The sequence below is a fragment of the Solanum verrucosum genome, unplaced genomic scaffold (genome assembly GCF_900185275.1).
Source record: "Solanum verrucosum unplaced genomic scaffold, falcon-dt-bn FXZP01000304.1, whole genome shotgun sequence".
Lineage (NCBI taxonomy): Eukaryota > Viridiplantae > Streptophyta > Magnoliopsida > Solanales > Solanaceae > Solanum > Solanum verrucosum.
In genome coordinates this window covers 435,054-450,203 of record NW_026019943.1, presented here as the reverse complement: position 1 = coordinate 450,203, position 15,150 = coordinate 435,054, and the positions used below count along the sequence as shown (strand labels likewise).

Sequence of the window (15,150 nt, the reverse complement as noted above, 5' to 3'; positions counted from 1 at the left end):
TGAAGAGCTAAAGAGATCTGTGTTTTCTCTTTTAATGAACTCTAAGGTTTCAGCCTCCCTTTAACGAGCTTATTTATATATCTCCCTACGAATCGATCCTTCCCTAAAGATTCATAATAGATAATCAAAGCACAAAAAACACAAGTAATAACTGAAATCTAAGAACAAGAAACTACGAAAATGGTGCTAATACCACAAGGAAGAAATAAGGTCCAAGTTAAACCATCAAGCATATCCTGCAGAAAGCCAGAGAATCCTCAACCACCAATTAACCCTCTACCCTAATCCACATCCTCCAAACCCTCCTCAGGTCATGTCCTCAATAAGCTCAAGATGTGTCATTTTTTGTCGAATCACCTCCCCAATACTTCTTTTTCCTGCCTCTACCTCTCCTGATACCCGTCATTGCCAATCTCTCTTACACACTTCTCCTTTTCACATGTCCAAATCATCCCAGTCTCACTTCCCTAATATTGTCCACCATGGAGGTCGCTCCTACCTTGCCCCAGATATCTTCATAGTATACCCACACATCCACTTCAACATCCTCATCTCCATAACATTCATCTTCTGAACATGTGAGTTATTGAGGCCAATACTTTGTCACAAACAACATAGTCAGTCTAATCACAATCCCGTAGAACTTACCTTTAAGTTTTGGCAATACCTTCTATTACACAAGAATTTGGAGGCTAGCCTTCATTTCACCCATTTTGCATCAATACAATGTGTGACATCATTGTCGATCTCCCACTTACCTTGAAATAAGTACCCCAAATACTTGAAACATCCTCTTGAGGATGACTTAAGCATCAAGCCTCACTTCCACGCTGACCTCATATGTAGCATCACTGAACTTACACTCTAAGTATTCAGTCTTGGTCCTGCTCAGTCTAAACCTTTTAGACTCCAGAGTTGTCTCCAAACCTCCCGCCTAACTTAACTTCGTTGCAAGTCTCGTCAATCAATATCATGTTAACTGCGAATAACATACACCATGGCACCTCACTTGAATTTGTCGAATCAGTTCATCCATAACTAGTGTAAAAAGAAACAAACTAAGAGTCTATCTCTGATGCAACCCAATCATGACTCAAAAGTGCTTTGAGTCCCCCCCCCCCTTATCCTCACCCTAGTCTTGGCTCCATCCTACAGTGGTGTAGCCACAAATTTCACGAATGGTGTTCAAGCGTTAGAGGTAAAAGAAAATTGCACATAAGTGCACCAAATTTTAAAATTTAACCATGCATTATTAGTAATTGACTTTTTTAATGAATGGGTGCATCAAAAAATTTAAAATCAAAATGCATAATGCTTAGCACTGATGAGTTCATATTTAATTTAATATGAAGTGAACAAACAACGCAAAAAAAAGAGGCAAAGAAACTTAAGCCTAGAAAGAAACCATTTTTTTATGAAGAAAGAAACCATCTTTAAACTATAACCTTTCTACAGCCTCTAGCGACGACAACAATAACAATGAGACATGGAGAATGGAGATCAGAATTAGACAAGATCTTTTTTAGAGAAAAGATTCCTTATGGAACATTTTTGATTTTGATTTTGGCACAATTGTAGAATTATTTTTTAATTTTATTAAAAAAAATTAATGTAAAATAAAATAAAGTCAAAGACACACTGGGTGAGTATCCAATTGGCTATTGATACTTTTATTCTTTTTTAAAGATTTTAATGAGAAAAACAAATCTCTTAGACACATTAATTGAATAAAAGAAAAATATTGTTTAAGGTCTCTTACGTGTTAAAATGAAAATTTCTTATTAAAAGACCATAAAACTAATTAAGGATTATCAATAAATAACATATGTAGAAGTTAGAGAGATCCCAGTGAAACCACTAAAAAAAAGCTCTCAAACACAATAACCGAGGAATGGTCTAAATCAGCAGGACCCCCCTCTCCTACGTCCTCCGGTGATCCTTCTGATCACCGGATTTCATTTTCTCTTTTCTTTTTTTTCTTTTCTTTCCCACTGTCCTTGCAGGCGAGTTCCAAATGGAAGATAGTATATACTTTGCAGTTGGATTCAAGTCCTACGACATCACAAGAACACCTGGTACAGCGGGAGCATGGTACGACTGGACGGAAAGAAATAGAAAATCTATTACGAGAACGACTTTTAATGAGAAGTCAATGGAATGGATCGTGCAGATTTTACGGGAGGCATCAATGACAAGGGGGAATATGGTGAAGAGATGGAAGAAAAAAGATGGGTTCTCAGAAGTTTTTTGTTCGAGGAACTACAATAAATATGGGCGCTACATCAGTTTAATAAATGTAAAAGGCAGGAGGAGGGAAGTTATCATCATTCCTGAATTTAAATTTAACTCAGGGTGGTTGAGCTTTGCGGAAAAGGTTGGAAGATTCATTAATAGTCGTAGAAAGTTAATGAATGGGGGCAATCACAGGCTGGTGAGCAGAGACATTCCATATGCTACAGTGCTAAGGAGCATTAAATGGGCTAATAAAGATTCAAAACTTGCTGAAAAAGAGAAGGCAGCTCTAAAAGGGGATACAATCTTTATCAACGATGATCCAGAGGAGTACAGTGAAGTGCTAAAGATAAGTTTGGTGGGTGCATTTGAACCTAGAGCCGGAGAGATAGTGACCCTATCAGAAATCAGGGGATGGGCTAATCGACTGTGGAAACAAACACACAGCTTGAACATCTACGAAATGGGCAATGACTTCTTTCTATTTGAGTTTGCACTTAGGGTCACAGCAGAGCAAGTGATTGAAGGGGATTGGGAGTGGAGGAATAGTCCAGTTATCCTCCAATGGTGGAATCCAACAATAGGTACGAGATGCGGAAAGAGTAAAGAAAATTCAACTTGGGTAAAAATTGTAGGGTTGCCTTTGCATTTTTGGGATCAGAAAATTTTCAAGGTCATCGGAGATTTCTGCGAGGGGTGGGTAGAGACGGAAGAGGAAACCCAATTGAGGAATCATCTCAAATGGGCAAGAATCAGAATCAAAGGAGATGGAGCAGACATACCCAAAGAAGTGACCATCGACGGGGGCGGAATATGCTACACGATGCAAATTTGGGCAGAATCGCCGGTAAGAGTATTTGCCGGAGAAGACCTGAACTCCGAGATCAGTACCCAGCGGTCACGAGGTGGAAAACCACTGGGTAAAGGTGAGGCTCCTCTGCAAAGTCAAAAAGTAACTGCTACAGCTGGCAGAGCACGTGTTGTGTCAGAGGCACAAAGTCAAAAAGTAACTGCTACAGCTGGCAGAGCATGTGTTGTGTCAGAGGCATGTGGGCAGTCCTCCAAGTCAAACAAAATAGTGGGCTGGGGCGAGCCCAACTCAAAACAAAGCCCAATTCTAAGATTGGGGCTAGAACAAAATAAAGAGGGGAGCCTGGTCAATAAAAAGTTTGACCTGTCAAGTGAAAAACAGGGGGAATTTCTAGAAGGGTTAAGTGGCATCAAAGAATTAGCGATGCAGTTCTTACAGGCTTACAACAAATGGGAAACCTCGAGTATGGTGGAAAACACCGACATCTCAGCTAAAAACAGAGAGCCGGTAAACAAGACGAAAGAGGCTGTTGAACTACTATGCAACAAAGCAAAGGGGATTGATCATTCTAAGGATTTTGGGGAGATTTCAGGGGTACAAGAACTGGTGGAAGGAGGCATGCAAATTCAACAGATTCACGATGCGGAGCCGGTTTCCATACAAAACCCTGGGTACCATACAGACAGCGAGTTTGAAGCATCCAGTTGGATAAAGTCACATATTTTGGAGCTCAGTAAAACTTATGGAGTGGCATTCGAAGGTTTCAGGGAAGAAACACATGCATTACTAATGAAGCTCGATGAAAGGAAGAGTGTGATGGAAAAGAAAGGGGCAAACAGTGCAGTGTCAACACCTCGTCACAAAGGAATTGGCAAGAATGAGTTGAAGAACTTACAGTCAGATCAGTGAGGTCGAAGGTGCAAGGAACAGAGGGAGAGTCCTATCACTAACTCTTAAATGAAAGTAAATATTTTATCATGGAACGTCAGGGGGATTAACAAGATTTCAGCAAGGAATCTGGTTAAGAGCTCTCTTCTAAAATGGAGAGCTGATGTTTATTGCCTTCAGGAGACAAAAATCAGTAAAGATGTAGAGGGGATAGCCAAACAATTGTGGTCTTGTAGTTGGATGAAATGTGGGTATTCTGAAGCTGATGGTAGTAGTGGGGGGATACTAATTATGTGGGACTCAAGAGTATGGACGGGTAGCTGTGTGGAGGAAGGCAAATACTCAATCACTTACAAATTTGAAGCTGTTCACGATGGTTTTTGTTGGTTTCTTACTGGCGTATATGCTCCACACACCAGAGCTGAGAAACTGGAGTGCTGGGAAGAAATTGCAGCAGTTAGGGAGCTATGTGGAGGCCCCTGGGTCACCTGTGGGGACTTCAACACTGTCAGAACAATGGCAGAAAGGAGAGGATGCAGAAGAATAACCAATGTAATGGCTGATTTCTCGAGTTGGATAGAGGATATGGAGTTACATGACCCTCATCTAAATGGTGGGACCTTTACCTGGTACAGAGGGGCTGGCCACGATAGTGCTGCGAGACTGGACAGGTTTCTCTATTCAATTGAGTGGGAAGTACAATTCAGAAACATAAGGCAACAAATTATGCCTAGAGTTATATCTGATCACAATCCAATTATGCTACAATGTGGTGATTGGGAACAGAGGAAGGCATACTTCAAATTTGAGAACTGGTGGCTTAATGTAGAAGGTTTCAAAGATCTAGTCCAGAACTGGTGGAATGGTTTTGTTGTGGACGGATGCCCAGATTTCAAATTCAGTATGAAGCTAAAGATGCTAAAACAGAAACTTAAAGATTGGAGCAGTGTAACTTTCGGGGAACTTAACAACAAGAAGAACAGCTTGTTAAGTGAGCTAGCTGAGATGGATTTGATCCAGAATGATAGGGTGCTGACAGAGGATGAGATGATGATTAGAGCAACAGTTCTAGTCGAGTTAGAAGAATTAGCGAAGAATTTAGAATCCAGGTGGAGACAGAAGTCTAGAGTGTTGTGGCTGAAACAAGGTGATAATAATACCAAGTTCTTTCAAAGAGTAGCAACAGCTCATAGGAGGTGCAACACCATCGACAGGCTGATTATCAATGGGGAGGAGAATAAAGATCCAAAAGAAATCAAAGATCATATAACAGAGTTCTACAAGCAGCTATACACTGAATCAGAAAGTTGGAGGCCATCATTTATGATGACAAATTGCCCAAGAATAAGCCAAGAGGAGCAGGAATGGATGCAGAGACCATTTTCAGAAGAAGAAGTGGTACACATTCTCAAATTGTGCGATGGAGACAAAGCCCCTGGTCCAGATGGTTTTACTATGCTTTTCTTCAAGGAGTGTTGGGGGATCATAAAGAGCGATGCGATGCAAACAATCCACAATTTCCATCAGAATGAAGTGTTTGAAAAATCCTTGAATGCCACTTTTGTGGTATTAATCCCCAAGAAGCTCGGAGCTGCGGAACTCAAGGATTTTAGGCCAATAAGTTTGATTGGTGGAATGTACAAAATCATCGCTAAGCTGATCACCGAGAGAATGAAAACAGTGATGGGGAGACTGATTGATGAGCACCAAATGGCTTTTTTGAAGGACAGACAAATAATGGATGCCTCTTTGTTGGCAAATGAGTTGGTGGACTCCAGGGAAAAACAAAAGATACCAGGTATCCTATGCAAATTGGATATAGAGAAGGCATATGATCATGTCAACTGGAACTACCTCTGGAAAGTTCTGAGTGAAATGGGGTTTGGGAGGAAATGGGTGAATTGGATCAAGTTTTGCGTGTCAACAGTGAAGTTCTCAATCATTATAAATGGGAGTCCTGAAGGTTTTTTTCAATCACAAAGGGGATTGAGACAAGGAGATCCCATGTCTCCTTTCTTATTTCTCTTAGCAATGGAGGGACTCAACTACATGGTCAGAAAGGCTAATGAAATGGGGTGGATAAGAGGTTTTGGTGCACACACAAACAGAGCCAATAATATGGAGGTCACACACCTTCTCTATGCGGACGACTCTTTAGTGTTTTGTGGTGCAGAAGTGTCGCAAATTAAACATTTGAGGGCAATACTAACCATTTTTGAAGGCATATCAGGACTACATGTAAACTGGCAGAAGAGTTGTTTGTTCCCGGTTAATCAAGTAAATGACATGCAAGGCCTTGCCGACAACCTGGGCTGCCAAGTAGCTTCTCTTCCCACCAAATACCTGGGGATGCCCTTGGGCGCCAAGAACAAAAAATTGGAAGTATGGAGTGAAGTTCTGGAGAGAAGTGAAAGGAAGTTGACAAGGTGGAAGAGTCAATATATATCCCTGGGAGGTAGATTGACTCTCATAAAATCAGTCCTGGATGCACTTCCGACTTATATGCTAAGTCTTTTCCCACTACCAAAAAATATTGGAAAGAAACTCAACAAGCTGAGAAGGGTCTTCCTCTGGCAAGGAAATAAAGAGAAGCAAGGATACAACCTGGTTAAATGGGAAGAGGTGACAATGAGCAAAGCACAAGGAGGTCTGGGCATTAAGAAATTGAGTACTCAGAACACTAGCCTGCTGCAAAAATGGTTGTGGAGATTCTGTTGTGAAGATATGGCATTATGGAGGAGGTTTATTGCAGAGAAATATGACCTACAAAGTAACTGGATAACTGAAGAGGTGAATGGCACTTTTGGGTGCTCTGTATGGAAAACCATCAGGAGGATGTGGCCTGATTTCAGTGCAAAGGTGACCTTCAGAGTGGGGAATGGTTTGAAGACCAGTTTCTGGAACGAGACCTGGTTAGGTGACGTAAATCTGAGGATACTTTTTCTCGATCTGTACATTATCAGTCTACAGGAGAATGACACTATAGCGCAAATGTAGACCCCTCAAGGTTGGGACCTTTTGTTCAGAAGGGCTCTAAATGATTGGGAGGTTGGAAGAGTAGCAGACCTACTGCATGCTTTAAACTTGTTTCCAGGCACTGTCACAGAGCCGGACAAACCAGTTTGGAGACTGCATAGCAGAGGGGTTTTTACAGTTAAATCATGCTATTGGGAGAGGAATACCAATCATCTCCTGACAACAGTTTGGCCTTGGAAATCAATCTGGAAAATTAAGGTTCCTTTAAAAGTTGCATGTTTCACTTGGTTGGTAATTAGAAGAGCTTGTCTCACCCATGAAGTGCTACAAAGAAGAGGTATACAGATCTGCTCAAAGTGCTACATGTGCGGACAGAAGGCTGAAGTAAATGGTCATTTGTTTTTGCATTGCAAGATAGCTACAGATCTGTGGAACATGTTCGTTTGTATACTCAGGGTTAACTGGACAATGCCCAGAACCACTTTTGAGGTCCTAACACACTGGCAAGGAATCGGAAAGAGAGGATCAAAAGAAGACTGGTGGAAAAATATCCCTGCTGGCATATGGTGGACACTATGGAAGGAAAGGAATGGGAGATGTTTTGAAGGAAAGGTTAGCAGCCCAGAGGAGATCAAGATGAAATGCCTTAGTCTTTTGTATTTTTGGTGTAAGCAAAATTTAGTGGGGGAAGTAGATAGCCTTGTGGAGTTTAAAAGCCAATTGTAAAGTTAGTTTTGTCTTTTTGGATTTGAGTATGATGGCACCCCCTGGGGGTTTGTAAATCCCACCTCATCGATTTTGATGAGGTCTTTTGTGTGAATACAAAGTTACCTATTTCAAAAAAAATATGTAGAAGTTAACAGGCTAGTGGGAATCGATCCTGGGACGCGTGCTCAGCAGCGCTTGGGATCTTCTTGAACAACTTTGACCACTGAGCTACCTCATCAACTCGTTTTCAGGGTGTTCAAAATACAAAATACTCCATCTCAAGTAACATTTTACCAATATACACAATATAATTTTCTGGTGAAGGGTGTTCTCCTGACCACCCTTGATACATTGTAGCTCCACCCCTACCATCCTATATGTAGTCTTGTATCACACTATCATCTTTTCATAATTTTTAGTGCTTAAATATTTAAATTAATACAAATTAAAAAAATCTCACTAAGGCCCCCATCCCATAAATTTAGTGGGATGGAATGAGACTAGTATTCGGACCCCCTATCCTGTTAAGTCCATTCCCTTCCCATTTCGTCCCACTTACATCGTCATGTTGGTCAACCTTAATGGAAATCTTTAGGAAGAGTATATTTGCAACTTTTTCTACTAAGAAATTTGTTAATAGTTAAGTCAACTATGGACAGGGCCGACTCAATAACATTGGGGGCCTAAAGCCAAATCATAGAGAGGGGCCCTAAAAAAAATTTAAAAAAAACATTCTATATACTTTTATTTAAAATCTACTTTTCTAGCGTTTTTAGATGCGAATTCATTAATTACTGTTTTTATAATCGATTTGTTTTAGTAATTCTTTTTCAATTGATAATATAGCTAATCCATTCAATCTCTCTTGAGACATTGTTTATCTTAGATAAGATTTTATCAATTTTATTTTCGAAAATCTTCTTTCGGCTGAGGCAATGGTTATAGGAATTGTTAACATTATTCTATAAGCAATACATGCATTAGGAAAAGAATCAAGTCTTTTTATTAGATTGAGTATTTCCATTAGATCATTATTTTCTACTTGTATTATTTCTCTTAACACTTTTAATTCAAAAAATAAATCTAAACCATTAATATCAGAATAACTACTATGTGTTAAAGAAAGTTCAAGGTTAAGACCGTGCTATTTTAAATTCTCATCTTATGCTAAATAATTTACAACAAAAAAAAAAACTTTATCCAAATCTTTAGAGTAAATTAACCATTTTCTTTCATGTTTTTCTCCGTTTGCCAATTTTTGAATATAGTGTGTTGTAGAAAAATGTCGTAAGTGTTTATCCTTTGGAAAATTTATATTAATCATTCTAATTGGTCCCTTTTATACTAATAGATCTCTCAATTTTGTATTTGTATTATTCCATTGACTTGGGTCATATGTATTTTTATGGATGCAACTATTTAAATTACTTAGGAGTTCTTAATTATAGGGAACTATGTCACATTTTTCACCAACTTCTTCTAGATTTTCTTCTTGGATGTTATTATCATCTAACTCAATTCGGTTAGTGACTTGTTCATTTGAAGAACACCCTCCAATTTTTTTTGATTCAGAATTTTTATTATTTGTTAAAAAATCTATCAAGGGCTCCTTTTTTGGGATTTATTTAATTCCTCTAGTTTTCTCTTTTTCTCTCTTTTTGTAAAACTAGAATCATATTTTCTAGTTGACATATTTAAATTAAATAAATTGTAATAATAACTAAAACAAGAATATATATGCTTATGAACTAAGAATATCAACAATAACAAATTTTTAAGAAAAGCTATAAAATAAAGTTAGAATAATAAAACTTGACTCACGAATTTGATAAGTTGATATAATGATATCGAAATAATGGTGTGTTTCTTGACTCCTTCAATAGAATGATTACTGGTTGCACTTCTTGAAATGCGCAGAAAATACCCAAAAGTAAATTTTGTTCTTTTGTAACTTCAAACTTGTAAGCAATAGTATATCAAAAGATTTTGTAGGAGAGAGTTCAATATTGAGAATAAAAATAATAAAATAGAGAATAAAAGAGATGAGTATTAAGGTATATAATAATATATGGTTAAAGTCTTGGGAGATAAATAAGGAAGCATGATTTCTCACTCCTGGAAATTATTCCAAAAATTGTTCATTTCCCTAGACCCTAATTAAAATTAAAAGCACTTTACCTTTTTTTAATTTTTGCACGTTTAGTATTCCCAAAAATTGTTCCACCCATTCCTTAATTAAAAACTATCAAACTAACGGTACTTTTACCTTCTTTTCTTTTTTTTATAATTCTTGCATTTATTTTTTCACTTCTTGCACCTTTTTAAAAAAAAAAAAATTAAAAGTAAATATAATTTTTAAAGTATATATATAAGTACTTTTTTTTTAAAAATGGGGCCCCCCAAAAATATGGGGCCCCAAGCGGTGGCTTTAGTGGCCTAGTGGTTAAGACGGCCTTGACTATGGAACACATTAGCTCCATAATTTGTTGAATTTCTGTGAAGCTGGGATTTAAAAACTTGTGAAGGATTGTCATTTCTTCCGTCAGTCCCGTTATATTTATAAGGTTGTAATAGGGAGTGTGCTCATATGGTGTGTCTTTCATTTGGTTAATGGTGTTTCTCACAGGTGTGGATGCAAACCCATTCAGATATACACGGAACCAGGATGTTAGATCACTTGAACTCAAGATTGAGTATTGTGCTACCATAAGAGGAATCAAGAATATAAGAAAGTAATGAGATTGCACCTTTAAGGTTCCCTTTTCATGCTAAAGGTTATTAAAGGGGTGAAATATTATATACTAAAACATTCACGATAAGTTTCAAAAAGGAAAACACAAAAAGTTAGCTCAAGTAGTTAAGTGGAGAGATATAAATTTGAACTGTCATTTGATCATTCTTGTAAGCAGAGACTTTTTGATTGGCGATGTAGTGTGTCACTGAAGCTCAATGCTTAATCTAGCATTCTTCTTCTCGTCGCAGATAAAACATAATTTGGCATCTAAATCTGTTTACACGTAGTATTTTGGACTCTGATACATTATTTGCAGTTTTACTAGGGTTTTCTATTCAACTGCCTTCATGAAAATTACAATGAGATAGCTTGATTCTAACCATCATCATTAACCAGTTTATGCACACATACACTTGGTATACAGAGGTGGGATTTACTGAATTAACATTGTACTTCTGCTATTAAACTCTTTCCAGTTTACCCTTGGCAACCAAGCTATTATTTCCCTAAGTGGGGGGGAAATTAGCTCACAATGAAAATGTCTTTCCATGGTAGTTGAAGCATATAATATAAAGTAGATATTGTTTGATATTAACTGAATCCTCTTCTGAGATAAATATTTGGATCAAGTTTGAATGTGTCTATATGAAGTGCACATTTCATTCATTATATGAGTTGAGTTTGGAACCAATGAGATGACTACCCAACTATCTTAGGTAGAAGATTCATTGAGTCAATTTATACTCTTCTTCTTGTCGGTCGATAGTGTTTCGCTTATAAGGAGCAGGTGACATAATTCGTCTTTTAAGGAAAACTTTGTGGAACAAGGTGCAACTAAACTTCCATTAAATGATAACAATGGCATATGTACATCATAAAATATACATATATGCTCTGCACTTTAGTGAGGAAGTATTGAGTGGGATGATGGATAGAGCCTTGATGGGAAAATAATTAAGGGGTTTCAATGTAGAAGTTGGCGGACACGACAACATTTCAGTTTTTCATCTTTTCTTTGCAGTGGATAATATTGTCGCACTTGCTTAGGTTTTGAATTCTAGGTAGGAGCTGTCCCAACTACCTATCTTAGCCAACCGGTTGGTGCTTTGATCAAGTGTTGGGATTTCAGCCCTTCAAAGGGTAGAGAAGAGGCATGTAGGATGGCAGAAAAGATATCAAAGGTGGGAAAAAAGTGCTTTTTAATAGCACTTTATCGAGAATTCCCCCATATTTCATGTCCTTGTTTCATGCTCTAACTAGTGTCACAATAAATTTGGAAAAGCTTCAAAAAGAACATTTTATGGGATTCATCAGATGGGGCAAGGAAGTTCCACTTAGTTCAGTGGGAGACTGAGACATCTCTCAAGTGTTGGGAGGGCTTGAAGTTAACAATCTAAGGGGTTGTTTGGTTGGGAACAAGTTATCCCAGGATTAATTATCTTCGGATTAACTATCTTGGGATAACTTATCCCATCATGTTTATGGGATAACTTATCTCATCACTATGGTATAAATAGTGGGATAAGTTATCCCAAAAATAGCAATCAAACAAGACACCCAAATTTTATCCCGGGACTAATTTTTTATACCTCACACCAAACGACCTCTAAGGGTTTCAACAAAGCATTGTTAGAAAAATGATTATGGAGATTCCTAGCAGAGGAACAAGTATTCTAAAGAATGGTGAATGGTGATTGTAGATAAATGTAGGGTCATCAAAAGGGGGTGGACAACTAAGGATGTCAACATGCCTTATTGTTGTGGGTTATGGAGGAACATTATGAAGGTATGATAGAAGTTAGAGGCAATGTAAGAAATGAGAGGAGAGATAGCTTTTGGGGACATAGGTGGTGCAGGGGCAACATGCTGAAAATAATTTCCCGAACACTTACATAGGAGCTTGCCAAAAGGAGTTTGCAATCCAACAAATCTGAAGGATACGAGGTGGAGCAGTTTTTTGGGACCTAAGATTTAAGAGGAATTTCCATGACTGGAAGGTGTTTGAGCTCCAAAGTTGTTTGCTTTGCTCCACAATTAATACATATCGCCAGAGCCTTGATGGGTGGAGGTGGCGGCGGAGGTGGAGGTTGGTGAATAACATAGTTTTTTGTTAAGTCTTTCTATGAAAAGCTTTTGACTAAGGAGGAGGATGCTTTTCCATATATCTCAATTCCAATCCCGAAGATTCTGAAGACGATATGTTCTTCACTTCGTTAGCAGCTAGAGCGGCGTTCTGGATGACTGAGAATCGTAGGAAGATAAAGGTCATTAGTGTAAGTTAGTGCATGCTTTAATGCACAAGTTGGAGTGAAGATGTGGATCATCTACTTTTGCATTGTATCTTGCCTCGAGATGGTGAGAAATTTTTAGTTGGTTTGGTACCTCATGGGGGATGCCAAGAGCGCTTATGTTTAGATGGGATTGTGGGAGGAGGAAAAGGTGAAAGGCATGGTTTGCTCCTTTAGCACTAATGTGAGTTAATTAGGGAGAAGAAATAAAAGGACTTTTGAATAGGTAGAGTTGACATTTGTTCAGTTGAGGAGTAGCCTCCTCTCTCTTATTTTCTTTTGGTGAAACCATGAAATTCCTTGTTGTGTAGAAGATTGGTTGTCTTTCGTAGAGGACCGTTTCTTATAGGTTTTCTACTTTTTTGGTATACTTGTATGCGAGCGCTTCCGTTTAGGCCCAACAATTAATGTAAATTTTACTTGATAAAAAGTTGACAAAATAGGTAGTAATAATAACATCAGAAGTGGTGGTAGTTGTTTCATCAAAAGTTTCAGACAGAGACCTGCTAAGTAGATGTGTGGTTGGGGGGTTTTCCAATCATGAAACAGAAATTCCCACTAGCTCGGGTGTCAGGAGGTGGTCAGCAGTAAATGAGTCATATAAGAGGGATTCGAGTTTATGAAATGTATAGTTCTCAGCATTTTTCAAGTTTCCAACAAGGAAATGGCTGAACACACTATGTTAGGGGTGTCAAATGAACACACTATATAGTTCTCATATGTTTCAAGGTTATATAGAGAGAAAAATTATTGTCCATGACTAGGCCAATGTCGCAAGGGACAAAGCACTATAGACCCACAAAAATAATTAGCTCAACAAGATCGTATCGAAATTGGATAAAAGTGAAACTAAGAGTCACATGTTCTTAAATATTACATCAACTGATCAAGCACCATTCATAAACTTGCGTGTCTAAACAGGCTTCGAATTTTCAAAACACCACATGTCTAAACTAAGTTACAATTCTTGCTTCTCATATGTTTCGAGGTTATATGTAGAGAAAAATATAAAGATCCAGCATCGATTAATATAAATTAAGTTGTACTTTTCTAGCCACGGCTACAAGCTTCAAAGGAAGGGGAAAAACACAAAAAAGGAGAGATTCTCAGGATTGAATCAAAAGCGTACCGAACGCAATGGTGGCAGCAGTGACGGAATCGCGATAGAGGCGGAGAGGGACATTTGTGCAAAGCTTAAGGGCCATTGCTGGGTCGTCGGAGCTGGCAATTGTGGCCGCCGCTGCTCCACCACCAAGGGCGGTGGTGGCCACTAACAGCCTGGTTGTGGCGCGCCACATAGACCTGCCAGCCATTTTTTTTGCCGACCCCTCCTGGAGGATTTCGATGAAGAAGGTAAATGCTACCCCCTTCTCCTATATTCTATTACCAACGATAGCCCCGCTACTTTTACGTTTTTTTGTCCTTTGGTTTAATGCCACTCAACTGCCTAACTTCCTGTTAGGGGTATGGGCGATACCGTTTGGATAAAAATTGATTTAAATCGAATTAAATTGATTTTATTTGAATTTGATTTGGTTTTAGAATTTTATAAATTGATAATGTTTGATTTGATTTTTGTTTTTCTCAAAAAATATTAAAGAAATAATTAAATCGAATCGATAAATTATGTACATATATTTTATTATTATACATACATAATGTATTATTTTTATAAATAATTTTAAATAACTTATATAAGTTTTCATCTGAATTTATTTATGAAAAGCAAAAACGTTCAAGATGAGAATATTTATTTTATTAGTTTCATTTATATAAGTGTCTATGACAATTCTTGATGGGACTAGAATGTCATTATCTCTTCCCTCTAGGCTCAAATGATGAATTTTGAAGTTTTATTCGTAGTAAATTTGGTGATAGAAAGTTCTACAATATGAGCCGTTTTAATTATTTTCCATTTTGAATGAATTATTTTTTTCCCTCTTTTGAATGAATCATTTCTTTTATTTTTGTATATAGTTAATAACCGAATAACCAAATCAAATCGATAAGTGTATATTATATTTGGTGATTGTTTTTGATAACTTAAAAATCAATTAAATTGATTTAACTTTAATTTTGACTAATTACCAATCCGTGAACACCCCTAGACTCCCGTCCACGTTTTCTCTTCCTTTTTACCTTCCTTTACTAGTGTAATGGTATTTTGCGTATTCATTTTCGTTTAAATGAAAAGTTTGACATAAATTAATAAAAATATATGTAGACACCAAAAATAGTTTTATCAAAAAAAAATTGTAATCACAAAATCAATAAATAAATAAATGGGATAAGGGTCTGAAAAATACCCTAATTTTGGTCGGATTTGTTGTTGCGATACTAAACTTTCATGAGGACCTACTAGACTATTTAATATCGTATTTTTTACCCCCTGAACTATTTAATAGTGTATTTTAAAGGTATATATGTGCCCACGTGGACACATTACTATTTATAATTTTGCATTATTTTTCATGTCCACGTGGGCAAGTATATATGTTTAAAATACGGTATTA

At 37.5% G+C, this 15,150-nt stretch overlaps 1 protein-coding gene across 3 annotated transcripts in view; it reads right to left on the bottom strand.

Moving 5' to 3' along the window:
- Positions 1-13,983, bottom strand: part of LOC125839100 (putative ABC1 protein At2g40090) — a 39,883-nt gene extending 25,900 nt beyond the window's left edge. The window contains exon 1 of one of the 3 annotated variants that reach the window (XM_049518089.1): positions 13,767-13,983. In XM_049518089.1, the coding sequence (XP_049374046.1) occupies positions 13,767-13,820 (54 nt within the window). In that variant the 5' untranslated portion in view covers positions 13,821-13,983. The remainder of the gene's footprint in view (positions 1-13,766) is intronic. The other 2 variants (XM_049518083.1, XM_049518084.1) reach the window with 2 other exon arrangements.
- Positions 13,984-15,150: the final 1,167 nt, after the last annotated feature.